This window comes from Triplophysa rosa, linkage group LG3 (assembly GCF_024868665.1).
Source record: "Triplophysa rosa linkage group LG3, Trosa_1v2, whole genome shotgun sequence".
NCBI classification, from domain to species: domain Eukaryota; kingdom Metazoa; phylum Chordata; class Actinopteri; order Cypriniformes; family Nemacheilidae; genus Triplophysa; species Triplophysa rosa.
In genome coordinates, this window is record NC_079892.1 from 6,914,523 (window position 1) to 6,929,046 (window position 14,524).

Consider the following 14,524-nt stretch of genomic DNA (forward strand, 5'->3'; position numbering starts at 1 on the left):
GAATCGAGAACATTTTGTAGCCCCAAACTCACGATTGCTCTCTTCCAGGCACTTTTTATTGCAAGCTGCACTTTTCTCAGCGGATAACCAGCAGTAGACATAGAAGAGGAGAGGTAATGATGCGTTTGATATAACTGATTTTAACCGAGTGTGATGGCATCGTGATGACATCATTACTGCGTCAAGCAGGTGCACGGAAGCGGCAGGCCCTCAACGAGCACAACATCCGACTACTTGGCCGCAGATGGCCACCACGTCCAGCCCTCAGGTACCCTGACTTCCTTTATTAGGAAAAGTCTACGCCGGCCACTGCACGTGGGCCGCACGCTGTTCGGCATGCCCCGCCAGCTCGCCCGCTGGATGTATAAGGCGGTCCGGGCTGTAGAGCTGCACTTCAGAGAGCGGCAGGAGGACTATGCCTTCCTTTACGAGCTTCTGAGTTTGGGCGTGCCCTTCTTATACGTGCTGCATGAGGTCGCGGGTCAGATGAGCCGCGAGGAAATCGTTCCTCCCCCATAGAGCATGATAGTCAGCCGAGCGCTATCGAGGGCTCTTTTAAGGGTCCTCGATATAATCTTGGGCTAACTGGGGGGCAGGGACGACTTAAACTCTGTAGACCCGGTCACATTCCATGCTTAGTTTACTTGCCCATGCAATATTTGCTGTCACACGAGTTTCTTAAGGTACTTTTGCAGTATTATGCGATTTGCTTTTTTGCGATTTCGTTTTTTTGCTTAAGCTTTGACTTCGTGGTCTTACAGGGTTTAAGAAATATTCCGAGTTTGGATTTGTATGATTGCAATTTTTGACCAATGTAAGAAACCAAAGCTGATAAACTAAGAGCACCTTACTGAGGAAACTGCCAGTTAACGTAAAAGCAACGTTAACGGCAACGTTGCATTTCCCGTCACGTCATATATGCAACTGAAATGCCAAACGGTATTGTTTTTTTTCTTTAAAATGCTTTTTGATGACATTGTTGTTTTTGGCTACTGTTAAGAATCTTTAAAGGGATTGTTCACCCAACAATTAAAACTTTTTTTACAAAATTATATGACTTTTATTCTGTGGAGCAAAAATAAATCTTTTGAGGAATAATAATGCAGAATGCATCTTTTCTTATATTGATCATGGCAATTAAGGTCTATATTTATTATTGACCGCATAAAGATTCATGGTTTGTTTCTGTACCACAGAATAAAAGTTGATGGCAAGTAAGCATAATTGTTAGTAGTAGTAATATATTTTTGGGTGAACTGTTCATTTAAGGTTTATGCAAATTAACCAAAATCTGATTTGCATTTTGGTGTTCTTTGTGATGTAATGCTGCAAGTAGCTTTATTGGGGAATTGCGTAATATTCAAAATTGTATTATATTGTTTTTTGTCCCCTCAGTAAATAGGGTAACTTTTCTATTATCTATAAACATTCCACAAATGTGTGCGGTATAAAGCTTTAAGAAGTGTTATTTTTGCACTATTCTATCAGTGTTCTGTTTTGCATCATAATTATAGTTTATTCTGGGAATTCACATCTGCATAAAGTCTCTCTCTAAATTTCCATCTCTCTTCATATTTCATTCTTTCATCCTATGCCACATCATACATAGTATGTTTCAAGTTTCCAATGCTCCAACCCCTGATTGGCTGAACCGTCAGAGCAGGAACGCAATTGGCCTGCATGGGTCAGGTGATCAAGTTGTTATGCTTTGCACCGGTTCCCTGCATATCCCATAACTACATTATTAACCCCACCATTGAGAATTAAGCATGGGTCTAATGTATGAACATTTCTAACAGTCTTTAACATTTTGTGGCATTTCCAAACTAACAGACTAACAGAATTGCACTTGCCAATCCCAGCATGCTTTTGAAATGCACCTGTTATTATGGTTTCTTGCTAGCGCCACACTTGAGTTCACTGTGTCCCGTGAAGTAACCGGCCTTCTTGTTTCTCTCCATGTTTGTCCTCTATGTTGCAGAGGCTGATATACTGTCTCAGTCCCATGTAAGAACTCTCTCTTGGTCATTATAATAACTCAAACTTGGGTTGTCATGTTAGTTTTGCACAAGTTCCAAAATCCTTCGAGGAAAAGCTTTTGTTGTACATTTTGGCTCTATGTATTTAATGAAAGACTGTTTGTCTTAATTTATATTTAAAGCCTGTAAGCGATAAAATAAATAAATGTTGAACTCGATGAATTTGTTTCTGCCTTTTTGTCTGCCAATTAAAGAATGTAATGTAACCCCAGCTGTCCACAAGTGTTTGTATTCATCATTGCAATGATGAAAACATCACAACAAATATTTGAGTGCCAAACAAATGCTAAGAAACACACTTCACAAACGTAACTAACACCCTCCTTTTGCCCTTATGGTGTTTTATTTATCTCACTCTTAACTTCACATTCCCACATTTTGAAAGCATTGGATCATCTGACCACTGTTAGAAAATCACCAGTATTTTGGATTTATTGACTGTTTTACGGTACATACATCAGACCCATTGCAAATATGTCTGATTTAATATATAATCTCATTTAACTTTGGTCTTTTGGGTCTTTCCTATCACCTGTCCTTTTATCCTCCTGTGACTGCTTTTAAAGGGGTCATATGATACGGCTAAAACGAATATTATCGTTTGTTTTAGATGTAATGTAATGTGTGTATACACGATTTAAGGTTCAAAAACGCTGTATTTTACACATACCGTGCATGTTTGTATCTCCTCTTTGCCCCGCCTCTCTCCGAAACGCGCAGATTTTTTTACAAAGCTCATCGCTCTGGAAAGCGAGGTGTGCTATGATTGGCCAGTTAACCAGTGCGTAGTGATTGGTCGAATACATTTATGCATTTTTTGGCAGAAAGCGACTTATATTGCATTACCCTATACATTTATACATAGGTATGTGCAATCCCCTGGGATCGAACCCACAACCTTGCATTGTTAACGCAATGCTCTTACCGCTGAGCTACAGGTAAGCTGCAAGCGTGTGATGGAAATGTAACGCCTCTTACCATATTTGGATGGTAAGATGTAAATGTATACGCTCCCCCTTACTTGCGTATACATTTGGGCGGTCTTAGTGAAATCATACCACGAACTGATGTAGATTTGTGGGGGTGTGGTTACATGAGGCGTTTCAGGCAGGTCTGGATGAGCATTCGCTTTTAGATAGAATGCATCTTTTATTCCGACACTTTAATTTTTGCAATTTTACGTGTCTAATACATGCATGGGTAACTTACCATAACACACCAAAGACACAGAAAAACACGTATTCGCACATATGACCCCTTTAAAGTTTAAAACAAATCTCATCGCATCAGGTTTAAGTCTTTTGTATGCGCTTCATTGAGTAAAGAGACGTTTTTTGAGTAAATGAGTAAATGAGACGTACCAAATATTATCAAAATCGATGCCCATCACATAAACAGATTGATATATAAACATTTGAATATGAAAATGGCTTAAAACGCCTAAAAAATGGAAACAGCTAGCTAGGTTAGTGGATTACCTTAAAAATCCACAGATATTGCTGATAGTTAATATTGTTAATTCACTTTTTCCAACAAGCGGATGTAATGAGACCTGTTTACCGGTTTAGTCACGTGACATGCAACATACACCCTATTGTTTGCGAATGTGTACCGGAAGTTAAGGGCAGTCCATGAACGCGCACATGTGCAGTAACATTTGTTTATGTTGTTGCTTTGAAACGTCTATAAATCTGACATCAAAAGATTCAGCAGACAGCCATAAGGCAACAACTTTTTTCATCTTCGTAATTAATTACGGGGGGAGGGGCAACATTTTCTAGGCAGCATTTGATTGGACACAAATCTATTGTGCAAGATGAGTCATCAGTACATTTGTCCCGTTTGTCATGACAAAAAAATATTTTAAGTGCTTAATTCTGCTTAATTTTGTGAAGCTTAAGGACAAACAAAACTTGATTTAAACTTTAATGGTCTTTAATTAATATTTAAGGATTTTACTTTGTTAGATTTACAAGGTCAAAACTTTAATGACCTCATGTCTTTTCACACACACAAAATGCAGTATATTAAGCACATGAACATGAAGAGCGTTTGTGTTTGTGTGTTAGAGAAAGAGAGCAAAATAATGTATTTAAGGTCATTCGTATCTCAAGGTTATGCACTTGTATGTCTTTTACTTTTTGCCAAGTAAAATAGACGATTTCTAAAGAAAAGGTTGTTTAAACATTCTCATGAACAAAATCCTTAAGACAAATCCTTGAGTCGCTTTTATCTGAATTGATGGGCATTGTCCTTGCACAACCCTGGTTACTTTTAATGCCTGCCATACTAGAAAAAAGGTTATTACAGAATAGGATTTATTGGTAAGAAGTTAATATTTGAGCATTTGTCCAGACATGTAATGCGTCAAGATTTCATCTGCAACTATGATACAAGGTTTTTATAGAACCATGCAGGTTTTTAAGAACTATAAAAGTCATTTAATTCTAAAGATATTCACTTAAAACAAAGAAATCTGTCATTAATTTACCCTCGTCCTTCAAAACCTGTTTGACTTGCTTTCATCTAGGGAATACAAAAGAAGACATTTTGAGAAAGTGATTTTGTGTCCATACAGGGGAAGTCAAGGGAGGCTAATGTTACTTGGTTACCAGCATTCTTCATATTATTCAAAAGCTGAAAGAAGATATATGCGGCTGACTAAATGATGAAAGAATTTTCACTTTGGGTGAACGATCCCATAAAATCTTCCTTTACATTCAGTATATTTCAGAAGTTGAAAAAGCTCTTTTTTACATTTCTAACACATTTTTAAAACAAGATGTGTGTAATTGAAATAACTGGCATAATAACTGCTATTTAAGTAGTTTAATTTTATTTTATCTTAACTCTAAACCATGTTTTTTGTGTAAATAGTTCATTCAAGAGTTATGATACCACTCTACAATGATAAAGTATAACAAATCGATTGTCGTGATAAATGTTCAGAACTTAAAGTTCTTTTTTTGGGAGAGACCCCCAGAGGGTTAAGGTGGGTAGAAGTTTATTTCCCTAGACGGCACAAGAGCAGAGTCCTATTTATGTGTTAAACAATTTGTTGTGTGTGCGTGGATCCCACAGAAACGTAGACGGACTCCAGAAATAAGAACGACCAGGCGGGTTTGACAGACCCCAGCACTTCAGATGAGAGACCGGAGGCACCGGTCCTCTCAGACTCAACGGAGGTCATAAACATGAGGTTGGTTTACAAAACCATATTGACATCAACGCCTCGCAATGTGGATTTAATCTAATAATGAGACTTGTTCGATGAGGCTCCTTAAAGACCCCATTCATATGTTTACATTATCTGGGCCATATGAGTCAGTTCATTGATATCACTTCATCCGCTTGTTATAGGAATGAAACGTAAAGATAAATTATTTAGATGTGTGTTTAAAGAAAGCAAAACATTGCTATTATTCACTATTTAAGTTGTATTTAAATAATATGATCTTGCTTAATGTCTCTTGTCTGCATATTTTGTTGTAGTGAAGTGAAAGGGTCATCTTAAAAGCCTGATAATGTTGAATCTCTGCCTGCATGTCCCGCTTCCCCGCCGCAGAAAGGTCAGTGAACAGCTGTTGTAGTTTATTTAGCAGTTTTGACTATTTCATAAGATCCGTCTCATAATACTGGCTTTACAGTGGCCCGAAAACAAAGTGCTGGCAGACGTTTCCTCTGTCTTTGGGAGTGGCAGTCAAAGCCAGACTTTCACATTACATGTATATTATTCTTGGCCAGGAAGCCAGTCTTGAAGTGGGCACAACATTTTGTCCGGTCACACATGCTGCTAGTTGGACAACAGCTGTTCGGTTTGTGTGCTTTTGTGTGTAGCTGGCTAATATGATATGATATGATCCTTTCAAGGAAACAAATGAAACGTTGTCCGCCGTAATTGCAAAGACGATGATAAACATATGCTGACAGTCTGCGTAAAAGTTGAATTAAAATCAGCTCCTTGTTATACAACTGTTAGAGGATCGATATCACTTTAACACACCTCTTTCCGGTTTCCTGTCTTCATCAGGGAAACGCTTCACTGCCAAAGGAGAAATGACCAACAAAAACAACCTCTGGAGGAAGAAAATTCGATCCAGTATGCATCGGTTCAATCTCTTACAAAAAACAACATTAAAAGTGTTTTCCTTAATATCTTTTTAATATACATTTTCATATATGAAATGAATTTAGAGTTAGATGTATAAGGGCAAGTTACTTATTAAACAAGTAAAGCTCATATAATGAGTGTTCCCCTCCGTTTCCAAACACAACGTATGTGTTTAAGCCTTGTTTATAGGAGTCTCGGTTTGAAATCAGGATCTGTATTTGTGCTAATCTTAATTCAGATATTCATTAATCCCTGACTAATGGATTAATATCAGACACCCTGGATTTCTATTTATGAAAGCTTATGCAGCTTTATGGTCACGCCTGAGCACACGTCACGTGGTTTATTTATTGAAATGGCAACTGATGTGACGGCTCTATATATATTTTACATTTTAACTAAATTGAACTCTGAGGGAGATATTATCTTTTAGGTTAGTCTCATTTCATATTTGTGAATAATATAGATGCTGGTGCTACCCAACCTCTTCACTAGAGGGCGCTGCTGGTCCTCAATGCAGTTTGTACTGTCTATGTGTTGTCTGTTTTTAATGCAGTTTGTTATATCTCAAGAAATATTGAAGTTTCTTAAATTTAAGAAATGTTAATGACATCATTTCCTGTCTCAGCCCTGCCTCTCGTCCTGATTAAGAAATTTCATCGTGGAAAACCAGCTGACAGCAACGAAGTCAATGCAGAGGATGGCGACTCTGACTTTGAGGAAATTCATGAATCTGTATGAAACACGTTTCTCATTTCCATTGCTTGCTATTTTATTCATTAAGTTTAACCACAAATTAACAGCGTTACACAAATGTGATGCTCGCTATTCTCTTGGACTTAATAACTTAAATATGTTTAAGAGAATTGTCTGTTTGATCCTCTTTGAGGTTCATGTAACGATAAGGCGCACACGCGCCTGACCCGAAGTTAACTTCCGGTCTGTGTTTGGTTATAACAATTTATTAATATTAATATTAAGTTCTGTTATTTTATTGTTTATTATTTTAATACATTACATTAAAACTACTCAACAGTTATTGATTCTTTGCTGAGGTCTACCGGAAATTAGGTTTATGCCACTCAACGTTTGTTTATTGTTGCGCCTGAAATCGTCTATAAAGCAGGACTTTGTTAATATGTTTAAATCTGTAATTTATTGCCGACAACAAACACACTCTTAAATAAAAGTTAGTCATTTGGTATGTAAGAATGCAATAAAAAATTCGTTTTTCTCACAGGTTCCCCCACCAAATCCTGAAGTTCAGACTACAGCGTCTCACTGCCCTCTAATGGAGGAAAGCAAATCAACACCACCCTCCAATGATGACATCCCAAAGATTCCACGGTATCGCTCACACTTCCTTCCCGAGCCCTCAACAGCCATCGCTCCCTCTCCAGAGCCAGTCTCTGACAACAAAGCAGCTAACCTGGAGGAGCAGAACTCCAACAGTCCCAAAAAGCGTCTCTTGCTTTCTTTATCCGAGAAGGAGAAGCTGCTAAACTGGGAGTTGTCCACGCCTGGAAAGTTCTCCGCTTCTGGTGGAGCCACCAGTGGAATGAAACAGCCTTACAGCACATCTCAAGAACCTCAGAAACAGCAACTAGAACCAGACGTAAGACCAGGACCCAGCCGCCCCCCACCTGAGCCCAGCCCTCCGCTCTTTGGCTTCCAAAACTGGGCTAACAGTTTCCGTAAGTCCTTCTCCAGCAAGGGAAACAACCCTGTGGTCATCAGGAGAAACGGACCTTTGAAAGCAAGGCCCATGTCTGAGGGATCTTTCAACCTCAGCTCTATGTTTGGAAGCAGCATGCAAAGCAACCAGGATGAGGAACCCAAGAATCCGTCAGCCTGAGAAAGTCAATCCAGAGCGAGGAGTGGAAGCGAGCTGACAACTTTACTGGAGCAAGTGGCTCTCAGCGGGAAGATGCCCAAAGGCTCCAAAGATGATATGGCATCCCTGCCACCCAGAAAGCTCAATTTTTTCTCCTCCTTGCGGATTAAGAGAAATGAAGGAGTGGATCAGAGCAAGGGAGACAACCAGAAGGACATCATGACCATCCTGTCTAGGTTTAGAAGCAAAGGTTAGTGCTTAGGCAGGCATCACTGTTATTATAGCTCATGCTTTATGGATTTGTATGTATAGGGGTAGTTCACCCAAAAACAGAAATTGTTATTATTTATTTACTCTTTTAAAACCTGAATATGACTATTTCATCAGTAGAGCACAAAAGCAGATATTTTGAGAAATGTCTCGGTGGTTTTGTGTTCATACAATGGAAGTCAACGGGAGCCAATGTTGTTTGGTTACCAACATTCTTTAAAATATCTTCTTTCAGACTGTGTAACACAGAACTTTAATCTTGTGATGTGTCAAAGCATCTCTGAGGGTCTCGGAAGGAAAAAAAAACATCATATCATCACGACCTTATATCATTAATTATGATATATATATTGGTTTATTGCAAACAAACAAAAACTATACAAATTTTCATATATTTAAAAAATTATTTTCCAATTGTCACTGTCAGAAAATTCTGTAGCACAGTGAAGGTGAGATGAAGCGATGATGGGTGACTACGTCTGGAACTTGGTTCGTGAGGACAATATTAGTCATAAAAGACAAAATCGATCAAGTGTACACTTCTGAAGTTTTGGACGACTCATTTTTAGTAACTGTTCTGTTAAACTTGTTTAGAGCTCAGTGTTATGCCTATACCATGTAATTTCTGCGTACGAGTAAAAATACCGAAATGTATAAATGTACCTAAAATAATTTCCTTTTATTGACTAATGAATAATCTGAATGAACAATGTGCTATTTAAATGACATTGTGTTTGTATTCATAGCTTCTGTTCAGCAACATCAGCAACAGGAACTCAACTCGTCTAGCGAAGATGAGGAACCCAACACACGACGGGTAAAGCATCTCACTTCCTGTCTAAAAAAAACACAAAATCTCACCCGCCAGCAATCTGCGCATTCTATTAAATCTGAATCTGTTCATCATTATAAATGTCATTGTTTACTTTGAAGGCACACAGAGGCACATCTGACACCAAGAGAATAAAACAGGAGAACATTGCTGTCCGACAAACCAAGAGGGAACAGCTAAAAAGACTCCACAGAGCTCAGGTATGACACACACACATACACACAATATGCATTTTAATGACTGAAAATCTTTAAAGACGTTTTAATGCTTCACAGATGATCCAGAGACAGCTGGAGGAAGTTGAGGAGAGGCAGAGAGCTCTAGAGGAGAAAGGTGTAGCTCTGGAGAAGGTCCTCAGAGGAGAAACTGGTAGAAATATGATTTACATATTTCATTATCATTCTAACTGTCCTCACGTGTCCTCTGACTCCGCCCACTGCACTGTGTGATGTTATCTGATTATTTAAAGGGGTGTTATGAGAGTTGCTGACAGCTATGTGAAAAAACACACACGACTCTGTTTGCTTGTCAAACGTGCACACTTGAGCTCACATCTTTTTTAATGAAGACAGGAATATTTTTGTACATTTTCAATTTAGTTGATGTACTTTGTACCTCTCTGTAGCACCATCACTATAATAATAAATCCTTTCTATCCTTTCTTTTCTTAATTTTTTTCTTCCTCCTTTCTTTTTTTGCGTCTCTCCCCTTCCTTTTCCTTCGTCTCTCCCCTTCCTCTTCCTTCCTTTCTTCCTTCCTTCCTCCCTCCATTCTTTTCCTGTTTTTCTTTCTTTTCCTTCCTTTCTTCTTTCCCTTTTTTCCTCCTTCCCTTTTTTTCTTCAATTCAAGTTTAATTATGTTTATATTGCTTTTTTCACACTTTGTTGCAAAGCAGCTTCTCCTACCTTCCCATCTTTTTCCCCTTTTCTCCCTTCCTTCCGTCCTTTTTTAACATATTTTTCCTCCATAGGTCAGCGCAGTTCATTTTTGGACTATCCAAAGAAACATTTCGAAACACTTCTTAATTTCATATAGATTCTAGGACCAGCACCCACCATGCGGGTCCAGACTGCTGGCACAGAAAGGCAACCGCAAAACAGGCTGCGCTTTCATTTATGACTTTTTTAGAGGGGCAAAATTAGAGATTCAAATAATAGTGATTTGCATTCGCACTAAATGGCCATTTAGAGTCAAAATTATATTGAAATGACTGCAGAGGTAATGGGTTCTGTAAATAGCCAGAGAAGGGGAAAAGTGCCTCCGAAATGAGTTGGAAATGTGATGTTTCATTATTTTGGTGAATGTTGATCTGCATGCCCCGTGGGGATTATTAAACGCAACAAGTCTTTCTAAAGAAAAAAGCCAAAATCGCGGCGCCCTTTTCACGTACCGCAAAAATGAGTTTATAATCATATTTTTGAAGGCTCTGAGCTGTAATTATCAAGACTGTAAATTGAATTCTAACATTCACTTTCCTTGCGTCCTCTTTTAACTTCCATCAGGCTGAACTGAAATTGTTTGGTATTGAAAAACCAGCTGTAGCCGCCGAGTAATGCAGCGACAAAACACTTCCTCATGCATCCGTGGTCGAAGGCTCCCATAGTGTTAATACATCAAGCATTTCTTTAAGTGTGTCATGTGACATGTCTCTAGCCTTGTTTCATCAAAGTGCCTCTCTCGCGAGCGCAGCATTGAACAGAGCACTTCCACAATGTTACAAGGATGCAGAGGAGGACGGCTTTTTGTAAAGTGGACTACAAGGATACAGTGTCTCAACTGAATGCAACAGAATTCTATTAATAAATGTTTGGGAGCTTTTGTAACGGTGCACTTTGACCTGCCCGTATCCATTGTGCTGCATGTTTACATGTCTTTGTGTGAATATTTGTAGTAAGATGATGGGCTGTGGGGATGTGTATTTTCTTGAATGGCCTCTTTGTTAACTGACATTTAACGGCTTTCAAATGGATGCAGAGTTGGAGTATGGTGTGGACGGTATGCTGTGGCAGAATTTAACATTTTAACTATCTGAGACTATTAGCTAAACAGTATTCGACGCACAATAGGCTTGTAGAAATAGGCGTAGCTGGATTCTCATGATGAGATATGAGGGAGTTATGAATTGTTGTGAAGTGTGATTTCAAGACCTGGAAAAGTCATGTGCAAGGACAATCAATTAAGTCATTGAAATTCCTTTGTCAAGTGATAACTGTCTATCAGTAGCTCAGGTGTTTGAGTTGTGACTGAGTAAAGAAGAACTGTTGTCTCTTACAGATGATGACTCCACGGATGAGACAGCGCTACTCCAAACCTGGTTCAAACTGGTCCTAGAGAAGAACAAACTGGCAAGATACGAGTCAGAACTCATGATCTTGTAAGACCATTTGACTATAGTGTTTTATTAATGTTTCTGTTTGTACATCTATCTCTAATACATCATCTCGTCTCTAGTGCTCAGGAACTGGAGTTGGAGGACACTCAAAGTCGGCTGCAGCGAGAACTGAGGCAGCGAATGGCCACTGAAGGTGAACTTGTCATGAAAAGATATAGGCCTTCATAGGAGATATATACATCCGCGGGAACAAATTAAGAGACCGTTTCAAAGACCATTTTCAGTTTTTCTGAATTTACTATTTATAGGTATGTGTTTATGTAAAATAATCATTTTTGTTTCATTCTGTGAACTACTAACAATACTTCTCCCAAGTTTCAAATGTTTCTATTTATTTGCAGAAAATGAAAACTGGAGAAACGGGTCAAAATAACTGAAAATATGCGCTGTAGTTTTTCAGACCTCAAATACTGCAAAGAAAACAAGTTCATATTCACTTTTAAGCAAACCAAAAGTAATATTTCTACATGTATTTAGGAAATATTATAAGAAATATTTTTTTATTTTTATGTAATAACCTCTGTAATGTCTTGTCAGTCTTTCACATTGCTGTTGGATGACTTTGTCACTCTTGAGGTTTGTGTTTGTTCAAATTCAACAGACATTAGACTGGAATGACCACGGTACATCTAGAAATGCTTAAAAAATTAGGAATGGTCTCTTAATTTGTTTCTGCTGCTGTATATAGTAGTGAAATAATTTAGCCAGTTTCAACTTTATTTATTTTCAAATTCAGGTTATAGGAAATGCAACTAGGTTTTTAGGCAGTTTAAAGGGGTCATATGGCGCAAATATGTTTTTCTGTGTCTTTAGTGCGTTACACGTAAAATTGCAAAATTGCAAAATTTAAAGTGTCGGAACAAAAGATGCATTCTATCTAAAAGCGAATGCTCACCCAGACCTGCCTGAAACGCCTCGTGTAACCACACCCTCACAAATCTTCGTCAGTTCGTCTAATGATTTTACCAAGACCGCCCAAATGTATACTCGAGAAAGTGGGACGTACCTGTTTCAAATATAGTAAGAGGCGTTACATTTCCTTCACACGCTTGCAGTATTCGACAAATCACTACGCACTGGTTAACTGGCCAATCATAGCACACCTCGCTTTTCAGAGCGATGAGTTTTGTAAATATTCTGCGCGTTTGAGAGAGGCGGGGCAAAGAGGAGATACAAACATGCACGTTATGTGGAAAATACAGCATTTTTTAACCTTAAATCGTTTATACACATTGCATTACATCTAAAACAAACGATAATATTCGTTTTAGCCTTGTCATATGACCCCTTTAATATAATTAAAATTTAAGTTGCCTGTAAAGCCAATTTGTATTACCTTAAAAATTCTGAGCTACTTTTGAACTAAGTTGAAGTAGGTGGAGATTTTTATTGTATACAAATAAATAGCTAATAAAATCTTCAGTTTGACTTGCTGAGGTTGACAACTTTTTTGAAGGTTTTATTTGTGTGAAAATTTAATTAATAAGATGCATGATATTTTTTCATATGTATTCCGTGTTGAATTTGACAGTGTTTGGGTTCATGGCACAGTTCTTTCAAATGAATCGGATATGACATTGGATAATTGGTTGTTAGTGATTACATGCTGAAAGTGGCTCATTTACTTGTGAACAGGAATTGATCACTGCAGAGGAAGGTGATGCTGTCTTAATTTGCAAGTCAATGGTTGGTCCTAAGCCTCCAGCAAATTGTATTTTTGTTCTACAAGATGAGGCTCCGCAAACATGAACACACCTCGGATTGTGTGTGAGGAGAGGGGTGATAATGGATTACATAAGATTTTAACCCGCAGGACAATAAATGGCAAAATAGCATCCAATAGACTTGCATGGAACATTGTTTCCAAGTCATATTTATATCCCTGTCTTAAGTCAATAAGCAGAACACTCTAGCAGCTGCATAGCAACACCCTAGCAACCACCCACAGCACCCTAGCGTCATCGTGGTGGGAGAAAATCAAATTATAGTCTATTGTATATTCATTTTTTGTAAAATATTGAAGCTATTTAACACCTGTTTTTAAAATTTTAATAAATGTTTTTGTGAAATTGCTACAGTTGAACAGCGTGAGTTTTGAACAAAGTTAGACCTTGGAAAATATTGAATCTGAGCTAGTGTGAATTGATCCAGCACCACCACCATCATCTAAGGTGACAACAGGCCTCCTCTTTTTGTATTACTTTTCATTTCCAGACTGTGAAAAAAGTGCGAGTGAGCTGGTGGGGGAGCAGAGCCTCCTGGTGGAGATCATGAAGGTGGTGGAGAAGAGAGACAAACTGGTGAGTCTACTGGAGGAGCAACGGCTGAAGGAAAAAGCTGAGGACAGAGATCTGGAGAGCACAATCCTCTCCAGAGGTTATCAGTTCCATTGGACCTAAAACATTCCTAACCTCTCATTTCAATCCCCTGGATTAAACATTTTACTTGAGATGTGGATCTACTGTAGTAACCAGCGGGATTAACTATAAGAGAGCCTTTAAAGATCAGAACTGTTAAACTTAACGCTGCCTTCTTGAAAAGAAATAAACCAAAAACAAAACAAGTGCCTCTTTGTTTAGTGAAAATGAGTTTGTAAATGTTTAATTTCATTCAAAGAAACACAACATTGCACAGCCACAGAGGTATGAAAAATAACTTATCCACAATGGTGCAATGATATTTATATAGTTAAAGTGGTTAAGTTTTTGGACTTGTTGGATGTTAAAATGATAATGAATGTTTGTTTTGTTCTATAGTGAACATTATAAAAGAGGCCAAATGTTAATGGAAGTTTAATATATCTGTTGAGCTACTCTGTTTCTCTCCTAGTCTTGTAATGCATAGACCTTCTCAAGTGACCATTAATTGCAATTATTTCATAAACTAAATATGATTTGATTTGTTTCAAGTATCAAACGGCGCTTATGAAAATGTATAGTTGGTCTTTGGTTTATCTGTATGTTTATTGTGTCATTTATTTAATAAATGTAAAAATGAAACAATGCTTTGACTACCCTAATTAGCTATACTAAAACCTAAGACCTAT

At 38.0% G+C, this 14,524-nt stretch overlaps 2 protein-coding genes across 5 annotated transcripts in view; both read left to right on the top strand.

The window, feature by feature from the left end:
• mical2b (microtubule associated monooxygenase, calponin and LIM domain containing 2b) overlaps nt 1-6,104 on the top strand; it is a 33,197-nt gene extending 27,093 nt beyond the window's left edge. Inside the window, exons 25-29 of one of the 4 annotated variants that reach the window (XM_057329580.1) lie at nt 49-113; nt 187-268; nt 5,121-5,238; nt 5,532-5,608; nt 6,070-6,104. In XM_057329580.1, the coding sequence (XP_057185563.1) occupies nt 49-113; nt 187-268; nt 5,121-5,128 (155 nt within the window). In that variant the 3' untranslated portion in view covers nt 5,129-5,238; nt 5,532-5,608; nt 6,070-6,104. Of the gene's footprint in view, nt 1-48; nt 114-186; nt 2,978-5,120; nt 5,239-5,531; nt 5,609-6,069 lie in introns of all 4 variants that reach the window. The other 3 variants (XM_057329579.1, XM_057329581.1, XM_057329582.1) reach the window with 3 other exon arrangements.
• Nucleotides 6,105-7,967: 1,863 nt separating this feature from the next.
• Nucleotides 7,968-14,471, top strand: wu:fb05h10 (F-actin-monooxygenase mical2b). Its single transcript, XM_057329583.1, has 7 exons — nt 7,968-8,234; nt 9,001-9,071; nt 9,188-9,286; nt 9,362-9,455; nt 11,361-11,460; nt 11,538-11,611; nt 13,693-14,471. The coding sequence occupies exons 1-7, from the start codon at nt 8,078-8,080 to the stop codon at nt 13,875-13,877; spliced, it is 780 nt and encodes a 259-aa protein (XP_057185566.1). The 5' UTR covers nt 7,968-8,077; the 3' UTR covers nt 13,878-14,471.
• The last annotated feature ends 53 nt before the right edge of the window (nt 14,472-14,524 follow it).